The sequence below is a fragment of the Tenrec ecaudatus genome, chromosome 7 (genome assembly GCF_050624435.1).
Source record: "Tenrec ecaudatus isolate mTenEca1 chromosome 7, mTenEca1.hap1, whole genome shotgun sequence".
Classification (NCBI taxonomy): Eukaryota; Metazoa; Chordata; class Mammalia; order Afrosoricida; family Tenrecidae; genus Tenrec; species Tenrec ecaudatus.
Genome location: NC_134536.1, coordinates 48,533,381 through 48,549,151, shown reverse-complemented (window position 1 = coordinate 48,549,151; position 15,771 = coordinate 48,533,381). Strand labels below are relative to the sequence as shown.

The window sequence follows — 15,771 nt, the reverse complement described above, 5'->3', positions numbered from 1 at the left end:
TACTGGGTCGTATGGTAACTCAATTTCCATCTGTTTTAGATATCACCAAATTGATTTCCATAGTGGCTGTACATATCTACAGGTCCACCAGCAGTGGACAAGAGTTCCTATTTCACCACAGCCCCTCCAACACTTATTGATTTCTGATTTTTTGAATTGGGCTATCTTTGAGGGTGTTAGGTGGTATCTCATAGTTGTTTTGATTTACATTTCTCTTATGGCTAATGATTGGGAACATTTTCTCATATTCATTGGCCATTCAGATTTTCTGCATGAGTCAAATTTCTGTTCAGGACCTTTTCCCACCTCCTCAGTGAGCAATTCATCTTTTCATTTTTGGAAGCTAGCAGAGTATTGTGGATTTTAGTAATAGGGCCTTTGATCTTTCATTGCTAAGGATGATTTCCCAGTCTGTGGGCTCCCATAACTCTTTTGATGAATTCTTTTGATGAACACAGGTGTTTTATCTTTCTCTTGTCAATTTGTGACTCATCTATGTTTGCGCCCTTCCCTGTTTCTGATAGCCTATTATTCCCTGTGCCAAACTTCTCAGATTTGTACTAATTCAGTTGTTGATGGCTCTAAGAGTTTGGGGTTTTATCTCAAGGTCTGTGATCCACCTTGAGTTTATTCTTGTGCATTGAGTGAGATAAGGGTCTTGCTTAATTTTTCTGCAGGCAGATATCCATTTTTTCCAGCACCACTTGTTGAAGAGGGCTCCACTTCCCATTTAATATTTTTTGGGCCCTTATCATGGGTATCCAATTTCTATATCGCCCACTTACATTAACCCAGCTTTCTGAGGAGACAAACACGTTCTTTGATGTGAAGTCTTCATTCCAGTTGGAACCTTGTGAGTTGGCATCCATAAGCAAAATCAAATTAGGACAGTCCATTGTGTTAGTCCGGGCAGACTAGAGAAACAAATTCATAGACACTCATGTGTATAAGAAAGAGTTTTATATACAAGAGCAGTTGAGTATTGAGAAAGCATCCCAGCCTAGTCCAGATCAAGTCCATAAGTCTGATATTAGCCCATATGGCCAATACCAGTCTATAAAGTCCTCTTTAGACTCATAAAACATTTGCAATGATGTCTAATGCAGGAAGATTGCAGGTCAGTGGGTGCGAAGTCTTGTGGATCCAGTGACTGTGGAAGCATCTCAACACTGGCAGGGTCTCCACATGGCTCCTTCAGTTCCCAGGGTATGGAGTCTATCAGTGTACTGCCTTGTGTCTTGTCAGTAGAGTGTCTCTCAGGGAGTGAGCAGTGTCTCCCACCTCCAAGGAGAAAAATAGAAGAAGTCTCAGAATCCTCCAGGGAAGGCCATACCCACACAGAAGCCTCACTGGCTATGACCTGATTGGTAGACAAGACTCCACCCCTTCACTGTTAATCCTCTCAAATCCCAAATTGACACCAGATTATGTAACTACCACAGACCACCCCTCGTCAATTCAACACTTTCACATAACTCTAGCTATATGTGATTTTCAAATAAGTAACAATAAAATCACATCTGTACCTAATAATATAAAACTAAAATGCATACAATTAAAAATTACAAAACATTTTATAAGTGAACAAAACAAAAATGTTCTATGCCTAACAATTGCAGTTAAGTAACACCTACACCTTAATCCTATAATCCTAAGAATATGTGCCCCCACCTATGAAAGCTTGTAAACCAACCACTTTAAGTCTTTACCCCCAAATTTGGGGTATTCAATTTCTATACTGTCCACTTACATCAACCCAGTGTTCTGAGGAGACAATCATGTCTTTTGATGTGAAGAATCTTAATTCCAGTTGGAACCTTGTGAGTCTGTATCTGTAAGCAAAGTCAAATCAGGACAGGCCATCCATAAAGTCAGCAACAATATAAAACAGTTCACAGACTGAAAAAAATCTTCTCTTCATCTGGCCAGGTTCTGGTCAACTCAATGTGGGCTCCGCGCTCAGCCTCACCAGCGTGCCCACTGGTTGCTTTGACTTTAGACCATGGGCATTGTTACAAATTCTCCACAAACCTAGCCCCCTTGTGGTAGGTCATGAACTCCAGACCAGTCCACGGCTGTCATTTCCTTTTGGTCCTGTGAACCAGGTCCATGGTTGTTAGTGGTCAGACTCAACTCATCTCTTTATTGCTGCATTTCTCCCACTTCTACTTAACAAGTGGATCCAGGTGGTCACCTTGCAAGCATTTCAGCTTGCGCACAGGCTCCCTTTAACCATTCAGTCCTAGAGTGGAGAGTTTTTTCAGGGCTCCAGATTTTTTTCCAGCTTCTGACAAAACCCACTAGAGTTCAAACTTCAAAAATACAAAGAATTCCTTTTTCTTTACTCTGTCAACAGACCCCAGGCAATTCTATTAGAATGGAAATGTCCTGAGTACTCCAAAAACGCTTGGTGGAGTTTATTTTTTTCAGAGCCTTCTTTGCAGGCTACCCTGACATTATCTAAACAATTCTATTGATAGAAAAATATGGGATTAAGTCTCTGAGAGTATCAAACCAGAGCCAGGCTTTCTAGCAGCCATTTTCTCTAAGCAGCTCTTAGAAATTCAAGGGGTGATTTTGTCCCCTGAGCTCAAAATATACATTAATCACATTCATTTTTGCCATTTCACATAGGAATAACTAAAGACTACAACTAAACAAAACAATCAAAACTTTAACTTTCCATATACTTTCCAGAAAACAACCCAGAAAACTGCATGGACAAATCTGACCTCTGGTTAGCCAAATTAAAAAAACTCCCATGAAGCAGGATCAAATCAACATCTACTCTCCATCTTTATGATTTGTGTTTCTAGTACCCCACTCTCAAGGTACCATAATGTGTTATACAGGGTTCTCTAGAGAAACAAAACCAGGGCACTTATGATTACAGATAGATAGATACAGGATGAAGGAATATAACAGCTAATTAGTCCACACAGCAGTACAGAGAGCTTAGTTCAACTGACTTCCATGGAACAGTTAATATTCTGGAAGTCCTTCAAATCAGGAGGGCTGCTCTGTCTGAAGTCAAGGAAACAGACAGTGGAATCTTCCATAGGACAATGCAAGCACTCCAGGCACAAACAGCAGGGTGGATCACCAACAGTCAGCAAGACGACAGGATTCAGCAATTCCAAGCTCAAGCGATGTATCCACCAGTAGTGTGGCTAAGCAGGTCTCAAAGGAACCTCACGTTCTAGCGACATGAACCACGGGTTGGCAGTCTCACAGGTAGGGTAACTCACAAGTTGAGGCAGAGAAATAGCAGCTGTACACTATGTCCAATGACCAGAGAGAAAAAGAGAGAGAGGCTGAGTTTGCCGCTCCATTTATCTCTGCCCTTCAATCAAACTGTGACCTTATTAATCCGACATGTTCCTATTGGCCAGGTTGGCGCAATAAACCTACCTTTCAAGCCATCCTTAAAGTCAACAGTAATATGTATCAGTTCACAGGCTCCTCAAAAGTCTTCTCTTCATCTGGTTGGGTTCTGGTCAACTCACTTAGCTTCACCAGGGTGCCAATTGGCTTCCTTACCTTTAGACCACGGACCCAATCACAAATTCTCAACTACCCTAGCCCCCTTATGCTAGGTCACGAACTTTAGACCAGTCAACGCGCTCTCATTTTCTTCTCTAGTCCCTGTGAACCAGGTCCCTTGGTGTCAGTGGCCAGACTCAACCAGTCTCTTTATTGCAGCATTTCTCTCACTTCCACTCAACAAGCAGATCCAGTTAGCAAGCATTTCCACTTGACCACAGGCTCCCTTTAACGTTCAGTCCCAGAGATGAGAGTTTCTTTATTTTTTCCAGTTATGACACAAACTACTACTTCAAAACAACAAAACCCAAAGTGTTCTTTTCACCCCCTTCAATTGGTCGACAGCTCCCTAGGCAAGTCTCTTCACTTTGAATGTCTGAGCACTCAAGACACTGGGTGGGTCTGAACTTTTCAGAGCCTTCTTGTAGCAGTGTTCTAAACCCGTTTAAAGATTCAAATTAATGGCTGAAGGTAGGTCGGCTTACAAGTTCTCTATTTTCACACTCTCCAATAATCATTTCCATCAATTATTATATAATAACAATATTAAGAAGAAAGCAGTATAAACATAGTACAATCAGATCCTAAACTCAATTCGTAAAACAGTCAAGTTCAATCTTTATCTAAACTATTCTCTTGAAAATAAATATGGCCTTAGGCTTCAATGCAGGCGCTTCTGTCAGTCATTTTGACCTTCTGTCAGTCATTGTCACTAAGTATCATGGTCTCTGAGAAATTAAAGGTGATATTTCACCCCCTGAGCTCAAAATATACATTAATAACATTCATTTTCACCATTTCAAACAGGTATAATCAAAAACAATAACCAAGGAAAATAATAAAAAATTTAACTTAACATGTCCCTACCAGAAAATAACCCAGTAAAACACATGACCATATCTGACCTCTGGCTAGCCAAAGAAGAATAATTACCATGAGGCAGAGGTCAAGGAAACATCCGCTCTCCATATTCATGATTTGTTTCCTCACTCCCAAGGTATCATACTGTGTTAGTGTAGGTAGACTAGAGAAACAAATCTAGGGAGACTCACATGTCAGAGAGAGATTTATATCACAGAGTAAATGTATATTAAGAAAACATTCCAGCGCAGCCCAGTTCATGTCCACAAGTATGATATTAACTAATATGTCCAATACCAGTCTATAAATTCCTCTTCAGACTCACACAACACATTCAGTGATGCCAAATGCAGGGAGATCACAGATCAGTGGGTGGAAAGTCATAGATTTAGTGGTGGTGGAAGCATCTCAGTGCTGGCATGGGTTTCCATGTGGCTCCTCCAGCTCCTGTGGGTGTTGACTCCGTCAGTGTAGCTCCATGTGGCAGAGTGTATCTGGCCTCCAATGAGCTATTTATCTTTCTCCATTGTGCCTCCAAATGAGGTCATCAAGCTGTAACCTGACTGATAGACTAGACTCCACCCCTTTCTCAAATTGACAGTAAATTATGTAACTGTCACATGCTCCATAGGGTTTTGGAAACTGTGACCTTTCAGAAGTAGATTATCAACCTTCCCCTTGATATGCCTTGAGTTGGTTCAAACCATCACCTGCTAAGCTAGTAGCTGAGTTGCTTTCCTGTTTATGCCACCCAGGGCTGCTCTTCCAGGTATTTTCCCAGCGATTTAAAAAAATGCATTTAAATAAGAGTTAGGTATGTATTGGAAGAAATATTACAGTGAAATAAAATTTAGGGGACAGAGCTTATTCACCAAGTGCTTCACTATATGTATGGAAATGTTGGTCAGGCGCACAGAATGCCCGTAATTGCTGCACTTGAACAGTACTTTTGTACATTGACCAGCCTTTTATAATAAACCTGTGCAATTGACAGGCATTATCAACTCCACTTTACAGTGGAATGGTAAATAAGCAGTAGCGTATTTATCAAAGGGCACATTCTCAGTAAGCTGGATAAAAAGAACTTGGGATTGAGGATTCACATCCGTATTTTAGGATAGATAAGTGCAGATTTGACAGAAGATGCTATGAAAAGATCTGCCTTAACTGGTCATTTACTTCTCTTCATTACATACAGATTCATGCAAGGCTGGGCTACCAAGAAAATAAATGAATTCAACACAGAATACCTAATCTTTAAAGTGAGCCCATAAACAAAGCAATTCAAAGAACCTTCCGTTAGTGACTTTAAATAATTGCTTATAAAATGCTTTAGAAAAATAGATTACCTCTTAAGTATTTCAAGTAAAATCAGCAGCAAGTAAATTAATGTAACCAATGTCATGGAATTGCACATATAGAAATCAATGAGTGGGGCAGGGAATGTATGGATGTGCTTTATACAATTGATGTATGTATATGTATGGATGGTGATAAGAGTTGTATGAGTCCCTAATAAAATGTAAAAAAAGAAAAGAGGAGAAAAAAATGATTAGGGCATAGACTGTACAGATGTGCTTTATACAATTGATGTATGTATATGTATGAACTGTGATAAGAATTGTATGAGCCCCTAATAAATTGTTAAAATTAAAAAAAAAAGAAATCAATGAGATGATATAAGTTCTCAACAACAAAAATAAGACAAATTATAATATAAAATAGTCAATAGGAAATTGGAGGTAAAAAGGTACAAAATTGGGCAACTCAGAGGAGGAGATACTATATCTAACCATTGACTATTGATAAAATGTTTATTATTCCCTCCTTTGTTCTAATCAGGAGGCCTAGTAGAATAGTGGGTTCTGCATTTGGTGCCAACCACAAGGTAAGCAATTCGAACCCACTAGCTGCTCTGAGGGAGAAAGATGAGGCTTTCTACTCCTGTAAAAAGTTACAGCCTTGGAAAACTACAGGGGCAGATTTACTGTGTCCTGTAATGCCCCCCCATGAGTTGGAATCAACTTGATGGCAATGAGATTTTTCTTTAAACAAAAGTTTTTTAGTTGTTCTAATCACCATGGTAGGCATAAATGGATTACAAAAAAATGCTTGTAGTCACTATTCTAAAGGTTCTGAGCCTTTTGCTTAGGGGGCATTGGGTTTATTTTAATGGTGGTGGAACAATTTGGAAAGGGATATCAACAATGGTTGTAAGACATGAAAAGTATAATCAATGGCACTGAATTATACATGTAGAAGTTGTTGACTTGGAGAGTGCGCTGTTGTGAGTTTTTTTGCCACAATTGAAAAAAAAATAATTCAATGAATAACAATGAGTACAAGGAAGAAGAAAATGATCTAAAATTGTGATAATGGTTGCAGAACTCTTCTTGATATGATTGAACTATTGAATTGTATCATCTGTGGACGAAATGCCAAGAAAACTGTTAAAAATAATTCTGAGTTCTGAACTGGAGAACTCTTGAATGGCATTGATCCACTTATTTGAGGATATTAGAGAAACGATAGTTGAGTTGAGTCTTGAGGATGGATTGAGAAATACAGGAAAGAGGAGGAGGGTGGTTATGTCTAGCAGAGAGATCACTATGCACAGAGAATTTGTGAAAACATATCATTTATTCTGGGAAAGGTGAAGAATTCAACGTGGCTTAAGAGTAGGTTGCACCGGGATCCCAGACTGGAAAAATACATGGGTGCTCCAAAGAAGGAGCCTTTGGTCGATGCTTACTTTTTGTTTTGTAGCCAGCAGAGAAACATTTGAACTTCATTAAGTGCAGTTGGCCAAATTTGTAAATTGAGTATTTAGATTGAGATTAGAAAAGATGTTGCTGTCAGGGGACACTGAGTTGATTTTAACTCATAGTGACCCGATGTACAACAGAACAAAACACCGCCTCGCCCTGTGCCAGCCTCTCAAATGTCCTTTGGTTAGTTTCAAATGCCCTTATGTCTCTTTCATGAAGCTCTTTCACTTCACCAAGCACGATGCCTTTCTCCAAGGACAGGTCTCTTGTGGTAACATGTCCTAAGTACGTCAGACAGAGTCTCACCATCCTTACCTCTAACGAACATTCTGGCTGTACTTCTTCCAAGAGAGATCTGTCAGTTCTTGTATTAGTCAATGGTACTTCCAACAGTCTTTGCTAGCACCATAGTTCAAATGCATTGATTCTTCTTCAGTCTTCCTTAGTCAATGTCAACTTTCACATGCATGTGAGGCAATTGAAAATATCATGGCTTGGGTCAAAAACACCTTAGCTCTCAAAGTAAAATCCTTGTTTTTCAATACTTCAGTGTGTCATTTGATCTCTTAATTACTGCTTCTATGAGCATTGCTTATGAATCCAAGCAAGATGCAGTCTTTGGCAACTTCAATCTTTCCTCTGTTTATCATGATGTTACCTGTCAATGAGGATTGTTGTTTCCTTTATATTGGGTTGTAATCCATACTGTAGGCTGCAACTCTTGCTTTCTTTCAACAAATCCTTCAAGTTTCCCCACTTTCAGAGCAGGGTTGTGTCATCTGCATATTGCAGATTGTTGTTAAGTCTTCCTCCAAATCTGATGCTGTATTGTTCTTCATATAATACAGCTTCTCTGATTATTTGATCCACATAAAGATTGAATAAGTATGATGAGAAGGTAAAACCCTGACATAACCTTTCCTGACTTTAAAACATGCAGTATTTCCTTGTTCTGTTCACACACCTGCCTCATGCTCCAAATGGTCTGCATGAGCACAATGAAGTGTTCTGAAATTTCCCATTCTCATTGTTATCCATGGTTTGTTATGGTTGAAGGCCTTTGCAGTGTCAAAGAAACACATATAATCTTTCTGCTCTTCTCTACTTTCAGCCAAATCCATCTTACTTCAGCAATGATATCCAGTGTTCCACATTCTCTTCTGAATCCAGCCAGAACCTCTGGCAGTGTACGACTGCAACCATTGTTGGATGATCTTCAGCAAACATCTACTTGCATGTGATAACAATGATACTGTTCTATAAATTGAGCATTCTGTTAGGTCACCTTTATTTAGAATGGGTACAAATATGGATCTCTTCTATTCAGTTGACCAAGTAGTTGTTTTCCAAATTTCCTGTGTCGATGAGTGAGGTGCTTCCATAGTTCATCAGCCTTTTGAAATATTTCAATGAATATTCCATCAATTTCTAGAGCCTTGTTGAGGGTTATTGCTTTCAGTACAGATTGGACTTCTTCCTTTAGGACTACCATTAGTTATTGCTTATATGGTACCTCTTGAAATGGTTGAATGGCAGCTAGTTTTTTTGGCACAGTGGTTTTTTGGGAACAGGGTGTATTATTTACATCTTCTTTTGATGCTTCCTACACCATTTAATATTTTATTCAAAGAATCATTCAATATTACATTCAACTAATGGATGAGATATTAAGGGAAGAATGAATATAAAGAAAGTGTTCAAAGATCTACAGAGCTAATTCTGTTTGTAGCCTTCTCTTTGATATATGGGATAATTTCATCATCTAATTTTGTGGTTTCTGCTCTGAATATCTTCTTTCTCCTTTTACATTGCCATTAGGATTTTAGCCTTTCCATTACTTAGTGCTCTGTGTCCTTTCAGAACATTACTTGATAATTGGTTTGAAGATCCTGTCCATTATCATTGAGCTCTTTCATATTAGTATCGAGGCTTCTAAAGAAATTAGCCTCATCATAACATGTAAGAGTAGACCTGCCATCTTGGAAATGTAATGATGGATATAACACAGAAATATTACACACAATTTCAGGAGCCTCCTACCTTTGTGAAACTTCCAGCGACCCAGTAGTCTGGAGCATGCTGACATTTCCGTTTTGTGAATTTTAGATGTCAATTTGGCTAGATTTTGGTGCTCAGTTGTTTAGTCAAGCACTATTCTAGATTTTGATATGAAGCATTTACCTGTGATTAACATTGACATCAATTGACATCAAGTAAAGTAAATTATCCTCCATCATGTGGGTGGGCCTCATCCAATCATTTGAAGACCATAGAGCAAAAATTGAGGCTTATTGAGGAAAGACTCTATCCCCAGACTTTGACTAGATATTATTCCAGAATTTCTACCACTCCTCTACTGCTCAATGTTGGGGCATGAGACTGCAGAAATCTTGAGCCTGTCCCAATCATGACTTACAGGCTTTGAATCTGCTAGCCCCCAAATGATCAACCAAGTGTTTATTTTTTAATATAACTATCTTACTGGTCCTTTTCCCCCTAGAAAACTGTGACTAAGACATATTCTAAGATGAAAGACAAGATCATACATTTGACTCCGTCTAACACTAAGGAAATGGTATTTTGCTGTCTGAGCACCTTTGGACTTAAAAAGTCATTTTATTGGAAGCTTTTACAGATATCATAACATTCTATAGTTCCATCACATCAAGCAGTATTGTACATACTATCACAATCCATTTCAAAACATTCTCCTTCTTCTTGACCTCCTAGATATCAGCTCCCCTTTATTCTCTCCCTCCCCCACCCCCGGAACCTTTATTATTGTGTGTGTGTGTGTGTGTGTGTATACGCCATATCCAATATATCCATTGACCTATAATTCTATTGTTCACTCTCTTCAAGTAGGGTTATACAGTCATCATTGCTATCAGCTCTCCTTCCCTCCTCACCTCCCGTATCTTCAAAGAACCATTACTTCCATTACATTTTCTGGAGGGTTATCTATGTTGGTTTGGCCATGCTATTCCAACACATTTACTGAATATTTCCAAAGGCTTCCTGTTTTGAGTAGGACCACAGGCAGCGAAAACTCTTTAAGATCTTGACTTCCATGTAAGTTACTCCACTACTTGGACTATGTGACTAAGCACATCTACTAGTACTTAAACATATCAGAGATAGATAGGAATGGTGCATGGAGACTTTTGCAAACTCCTGCAAATAAATCACACCACAGATGTTTAAGAATTTTGGCGAAAGGCTTTACCATTCTATTTTTGTCAAACCAGGAACCTCTTTTTCACTTGAGAAGCAGCTTCTGATTTGCAACGAGCAAACCACAAGTCATTGAAAGCTTGAGCATGAGTTACTCACTCACCAAGCTAGATGAGATTCTCATAAACTAAGCTCGCTCTATCCCACAAAGCCAAAGCTTTGGACATATGCAATAGCACTCCAAAAGAAAATGCAAGACTGAGCTCCAGAAGAACCTGAAGGCACCAGGTAGTCATATGAGTAAGAACTGTGCTATTGCTTCCTCCCTTCCATTGGTATCTGTGAAATTATGAGGAATCCCAATGATCAACTAATTAAGGAATAAAAAATTGGAGTTTAGTTTACAAATGATTCTGCAAAATATTTTGGCACTATACTAAAGTGAAAAACTGCAGAAAGACCATTCTAGCCAGGAATAACCTGGAATGACAGTGATGAAAAACAATCCTTCCAGTGGGAAGAATTTAGACTGTACCTGGAAGAAGAAATAGTCATCGATGTGGATTTATTCTGATCTATTTGCAGAATGCAGCACTTGACTGAATAGTCAGGGATATGAATACAGCCAAAGCTTGACAGTGGCCTAATCATCAAGGCAATCGAAGAAGAAGTCTGTGGATGGACCTCTCTGACTGTATATACAGATATGGATACTCCATGTGAGTGTTCATCAAAGGGTTACATTGGCAGAGGAAAATTTTAATGACCAAGTGAAAAGGTGATATTCTGTCAATTTCACTTAGTATCTTTCCCAAGATACTGTTGTTTTACTCAAATTCACACAGGAAAGCAAGGGTGGAGGCTGTGGATTGCCATGGTGACACATGACTGATATGGCACTCTTTCCCTTGGACTGTTGCCAGCCTTCTGCTGGCAAGGTGGTTACATTGGACTGCTTCCATCATGGTAGACTAGGTGATTTATTTTCTTTTTTTTATTTTTATTTTTACTGCCCCCCCATCTAGGTGATTTATTTTCACTAGAATAGCTATATCTCCAAATATAAAATTTTCTTCCCTGCTTGCAATGCTTCTTTCAAAGTATCATCAGAATGTCTTATTAAATATTATGAAATACCATACAACATTACCTCTGGCCAATGAACTTTTTTTCACAGCAAATGACATATGGAGATGGACTCATGCTCATAAAATTCACAAGCTTCAACATTTCTATTATTAACATCATGTAGTACTGTGGTATTTGTTTATATTTAGTTACATGATTATTAAATCCACTGTTTACATGTGTGTAAAAACCTCATGGCTTGGCAAATGTTCGATGCTGTGTGTCCACAGTTACAGTAGCATACAGAATTATTTCAGTGCCCTACGCTACCCCCCTACCCCTGCCCCTCTACTGAACTGTGGCAACCACTAATCTTTCTCTGATCTTTATAATTTTGCCTTTTTGAGAAGGTCTTAGGGTTGGAACTCTATAGTATGTAGCATTTAAAATTCCTCCATGTGGAAAGGATGATATATCTAGGGTGCAGCATAGCACTGATGAAACACAGAACTAACCTCTAGTTCTTTAATATTTCCTCTCCTGACTGTTACGGTTTTGGTTTTACCTCATTAATCTTGTATCCTGCATATGTTCATCTGTATAATTAAGATCATTTGATGCATGAAATCCAAGATAGAAAAGCCCTTCAAAAACAGTAGTGGGAGTAATGATTCCCTGAAAGTCTGGGAAGAGTGGGGGGGAGGTAGGGGAAGGGGCAATTGATATCAATACTGACTATATAACTCCTCTCAAGGGGAATGAATAACAAAATTGTAGATGAATGGGTACATTTGATGGTGTAAGATATGGCACAATTATAATAAAATAATATACTATAATACTAAGGTTTCCTGGGGGTGGAGGTGGGGTGGGGGATGAAGGAGGGGATCAATGGAAGCTGATATCAAAGAGTTCAAGAAGAAAGAAAATGTTCTGAAATTGATGGGGGGCAGCAAGTGTATAAGTATGCTTGATCTAATTGAATTATGGGTTGTTATAATATCTGTAAGAGCCCCCACTAAAAAGATAAAAAAATTCCTCCATGTGACTCTCTTTTTGAATGGCCACATAATACTTTGTTGCATGCATGTACTGTGGTTTGTTTATCCATTCACCTACTGAATGACACCTTGATTGCTTCCTTTTGTTGGCAACTATGAATAAAGTTAATGTAAATATTCACATGCAGGATTGTGTGTGTGTACTTGGTAACTAAATGAGATAACTACTTAGGAGTATGATAGCTAGACCTATATTTAGCATTTAAGAAATTGCCAGACTGTCTTTCAAAGGCATTGTACCAGTCTGCATTCCCAGCAGCAATGGATGGGAGTTCCCACTGCTGCATCTATTGGATGTCACCCTTAGCAGAGGATTTGTAAAAGAAAAGAAGAAAGAATGACAAAAAGAGTTCCCATTGTTCCCCACCCCTGTCGGCATCTGATGTTGTCATTATTTTGGATTTTAGTCATTAGAACAGGTGTGTGGTGTTATTTAATTATTATTTTATTGTACTATAACCTAATGATTTATGGTGTAGAATAATTTTCATATGCTTATTTCCTATTTATATATTTTATTTTATGTTCACACATTTCCCCCATTTTTAATTGTGTTGTTGATTTTCTTATTATTGAGTTTAAGGTTGTGTGTGCTGTATCTAAATCCTTTATTACATGTATTTTGCAAATATTTTCTCCCATCCTATGGCTGTCATTTCTGCAAGCAGTGTCTTTCACAGAGCAAACATCTTGAATTTTAGCTCATCAATATTTTTTTATGAATCATGCTTGTGGTGTTAATATAGACAGTCATTGCCAAACTCAAGGTCACATAGTGAGATAGTTTACTTTGCCAACCTAGCCGATAAATCCATGTGGGGTTAATTGAAGGTTGCAGAGATAAATGGATTGGTGAGCCTCACCTTTCTAGTTCTCGTGTCTCTTTTTTTCTGATGGTCGACCAGGGTGTAGCTGCCTTAGCCAGTTCCCTGCTTCAGCTTGCAAGGCTCACTTTCTGTGAGACATCCCCAAAGAAAAGCCACATGGACCTACCCTGATGCAGCCCTGGGTGCTGGAACAGCTATGTGGAGACCCCTGCCAGCACTGATATGTTTACACATTCACTGACTCGGCTTTCCTTCTGCAGTTGGCATCATTGCGTCTGTTTTGTGAAATGGAGGAGGACTTTGTGGATTGGTGTTGGACACATGGGTTAATGTTGGACTTGTGGACTTGGGCAGCACTGGGTTGGGATGTTTTCTTGATGTGCACTTACCCTTTATATAAAACTCTCTCTTATACATGAGTTTCTGTGGATTTGTTTCTCTAAAGTACCCAGACTAACACACATAGATTTCTCCCTAAGTTCCTGTAGAGAAGTTATAGCATTTGCTTGTCTCAGTTACTCAGGTATGTAGTCCATTTTAGTTAATTTTTGAGGAAAAAGTAATCCCTGTGTCTAGATTCAGTGATCAGCTATTCTTTATACTAGCGTGTTTGTGTTTGCAGTTGTCAGGATAACAATTTGCCTTGTGATCTCAATTCTCTGAGGGTTTTAAGAGGAGCTGCTGGTATTTCAGTTTTGTTGTTGTTAGGATGATGATTTCCAAGTTTGTTACATATTGAACCAGAAAATGGATTTTCCTCATATGCTTTCTTTTAATTCACATATCTTTACACGTGTTCTTATGTAAAACAACATACCTATTTCATATGTGATAGAAGAGATATTTGCCTCCTCTCTAAATAATAAAGCTATTCTTTAGATGTTTTAAAATGGGAAAATGGGTGCCTGTGGGTTTTATTCTTTTGCCTTACTTAGGCTATATGCTGACAAATCATTGGAGAAGCTGGGCTCTCTGAAGGAAACAGGACATCAGAAGCTAAGGAAGACACACTAACCACCTGAGACATGAACATGACCCAACTTTGTTCACAAAAGTGAAGATGGCTTCAAGGATATACTGATGAATTAAAGGACTACAACTTTCAATATGGGTTATGACTGAACATAGAGAAAATGAAAATCCTTATAAATGGTCCAATAAATAGTGTCATGAAAATATTGGAGAAATTGAGCTTGTCAAATATTTTATTCTTAATTAATGATCAATGTATATAGAAACAGCAGACAAGAAGTCAAATGATCTATTATATTGGGAAAATATGTTGAATAAAGACTTCTTTAAAATGTTAAAAACGGGAAAGGAATGTGCGGATGTGCTTTATACAATTGATGTATGTATATGTATGGATTGTGATAAGAGTTGTATGAGCCCCTAATAAAATGTAAAAAAAAAGAAAATGATTAGGGCAAAGAATGTACAGATGTACTTTATGCAATTGATGTATGTATATGTATGGATCGTGATAAGAGTTGTATGAGCCCCTAATAAAATGTTTAAAAATAATAATAAAGTGTTAAAAACAAGACTGTTTCTTTCATAACTAAAATGCACCTCACCCAAATAATAATAATATTGCAATCATGTCACATACAGGATAAAGCTGGACAATGAGCAAGTAAATTAAGAATTGATAACAAAGAAGCACAAGAAAATCTGCCTTGGAGGAAGCACCAGGAGGATTCCCCTTGGGAGCAAAGATAGCAAGACTTCGTCTCACTGGGGACATGCCATGAAGAGGGGCCGATAGCTGGAAAGAGACGCCATGCCTGGTCAGGTACAGAGTCACTTAGGAAAGGGGAGACCCTCCGTCAGGTGGATTGACACACTGCAGCAAACAGTGGGCTCAGGTAGAAGGATGATTGTGAGAATGATTCCCAACTGGGCACTGATTCATTCTGATTGACACGAGGTTGCTCTGATCTGGAATCGACTTGGTAGTACCTAACAAATAAATGCAATGTGCAGTAAAGCTGTTCTGTGCACATCTTGAAAAACAGTCTTGCCTTTTGTCAGTCTCTGATGTCATTTCTCGTGCTTCGGTTATTTATTATTTAATACTCTGTTTAACCATTGTCGTCAAGGGGGTTCTCTAGAAAAGCAAAACTAGGGAAATTTACTTATGTGTCTAAAAAGGGAGGTTTTTATGAAGTAAATGGCTCACAATATTGTAGAGACAGGCAAGTTCAAGTCTTTGGGCCAAATATCAGGCTGCAGACTTCTGACTATAGAAGGTGCTGGGACTAAGGCACCCAAGATCCACAGGTAAGACAGCAGGCTTCCTTAAACATCTGAGTGCCAATACATTTGTTTCTCTAGTCAACTCAGCCTAATATAGTGTCTGTATGTATCTTTCATGGATTGTTAGATATAGACATAAAGCAAGGCTCTGATTTCTGCTTTATCTTCTTTCAAACAGGCAAACTTTAGTTAGCAGGAATTAGCTAACAT

The 15,771-nt window shown here is 38.6% G+C and overlaps 1 protein-coding gene across 1 annotated transcript in view; it reads left to right on the top strand.

Moving 5' to 3' along the window:
- Window positions 1–15,259, top strand: part of LOC142452363 (uncharacterized) — an 83,830-nt gene extending 68,571 nt beyond the window's left edge. Inside the window, exon 5 of the mRNA XM_075553736.1 lies at window positions 14,917–15,259. Within this exon, the coding sequence (XP_075409851.1) occupies window positions 14,917–14,947 (31 nt within the window). The 3' untranslated portion in view covers window positions 14,948–15,259. The remainder of the gene's footprint in view (window positions 1–14,916) is intronic.
- Window positions 15,260–15,771: the final 512 nt, after the last annotated feature.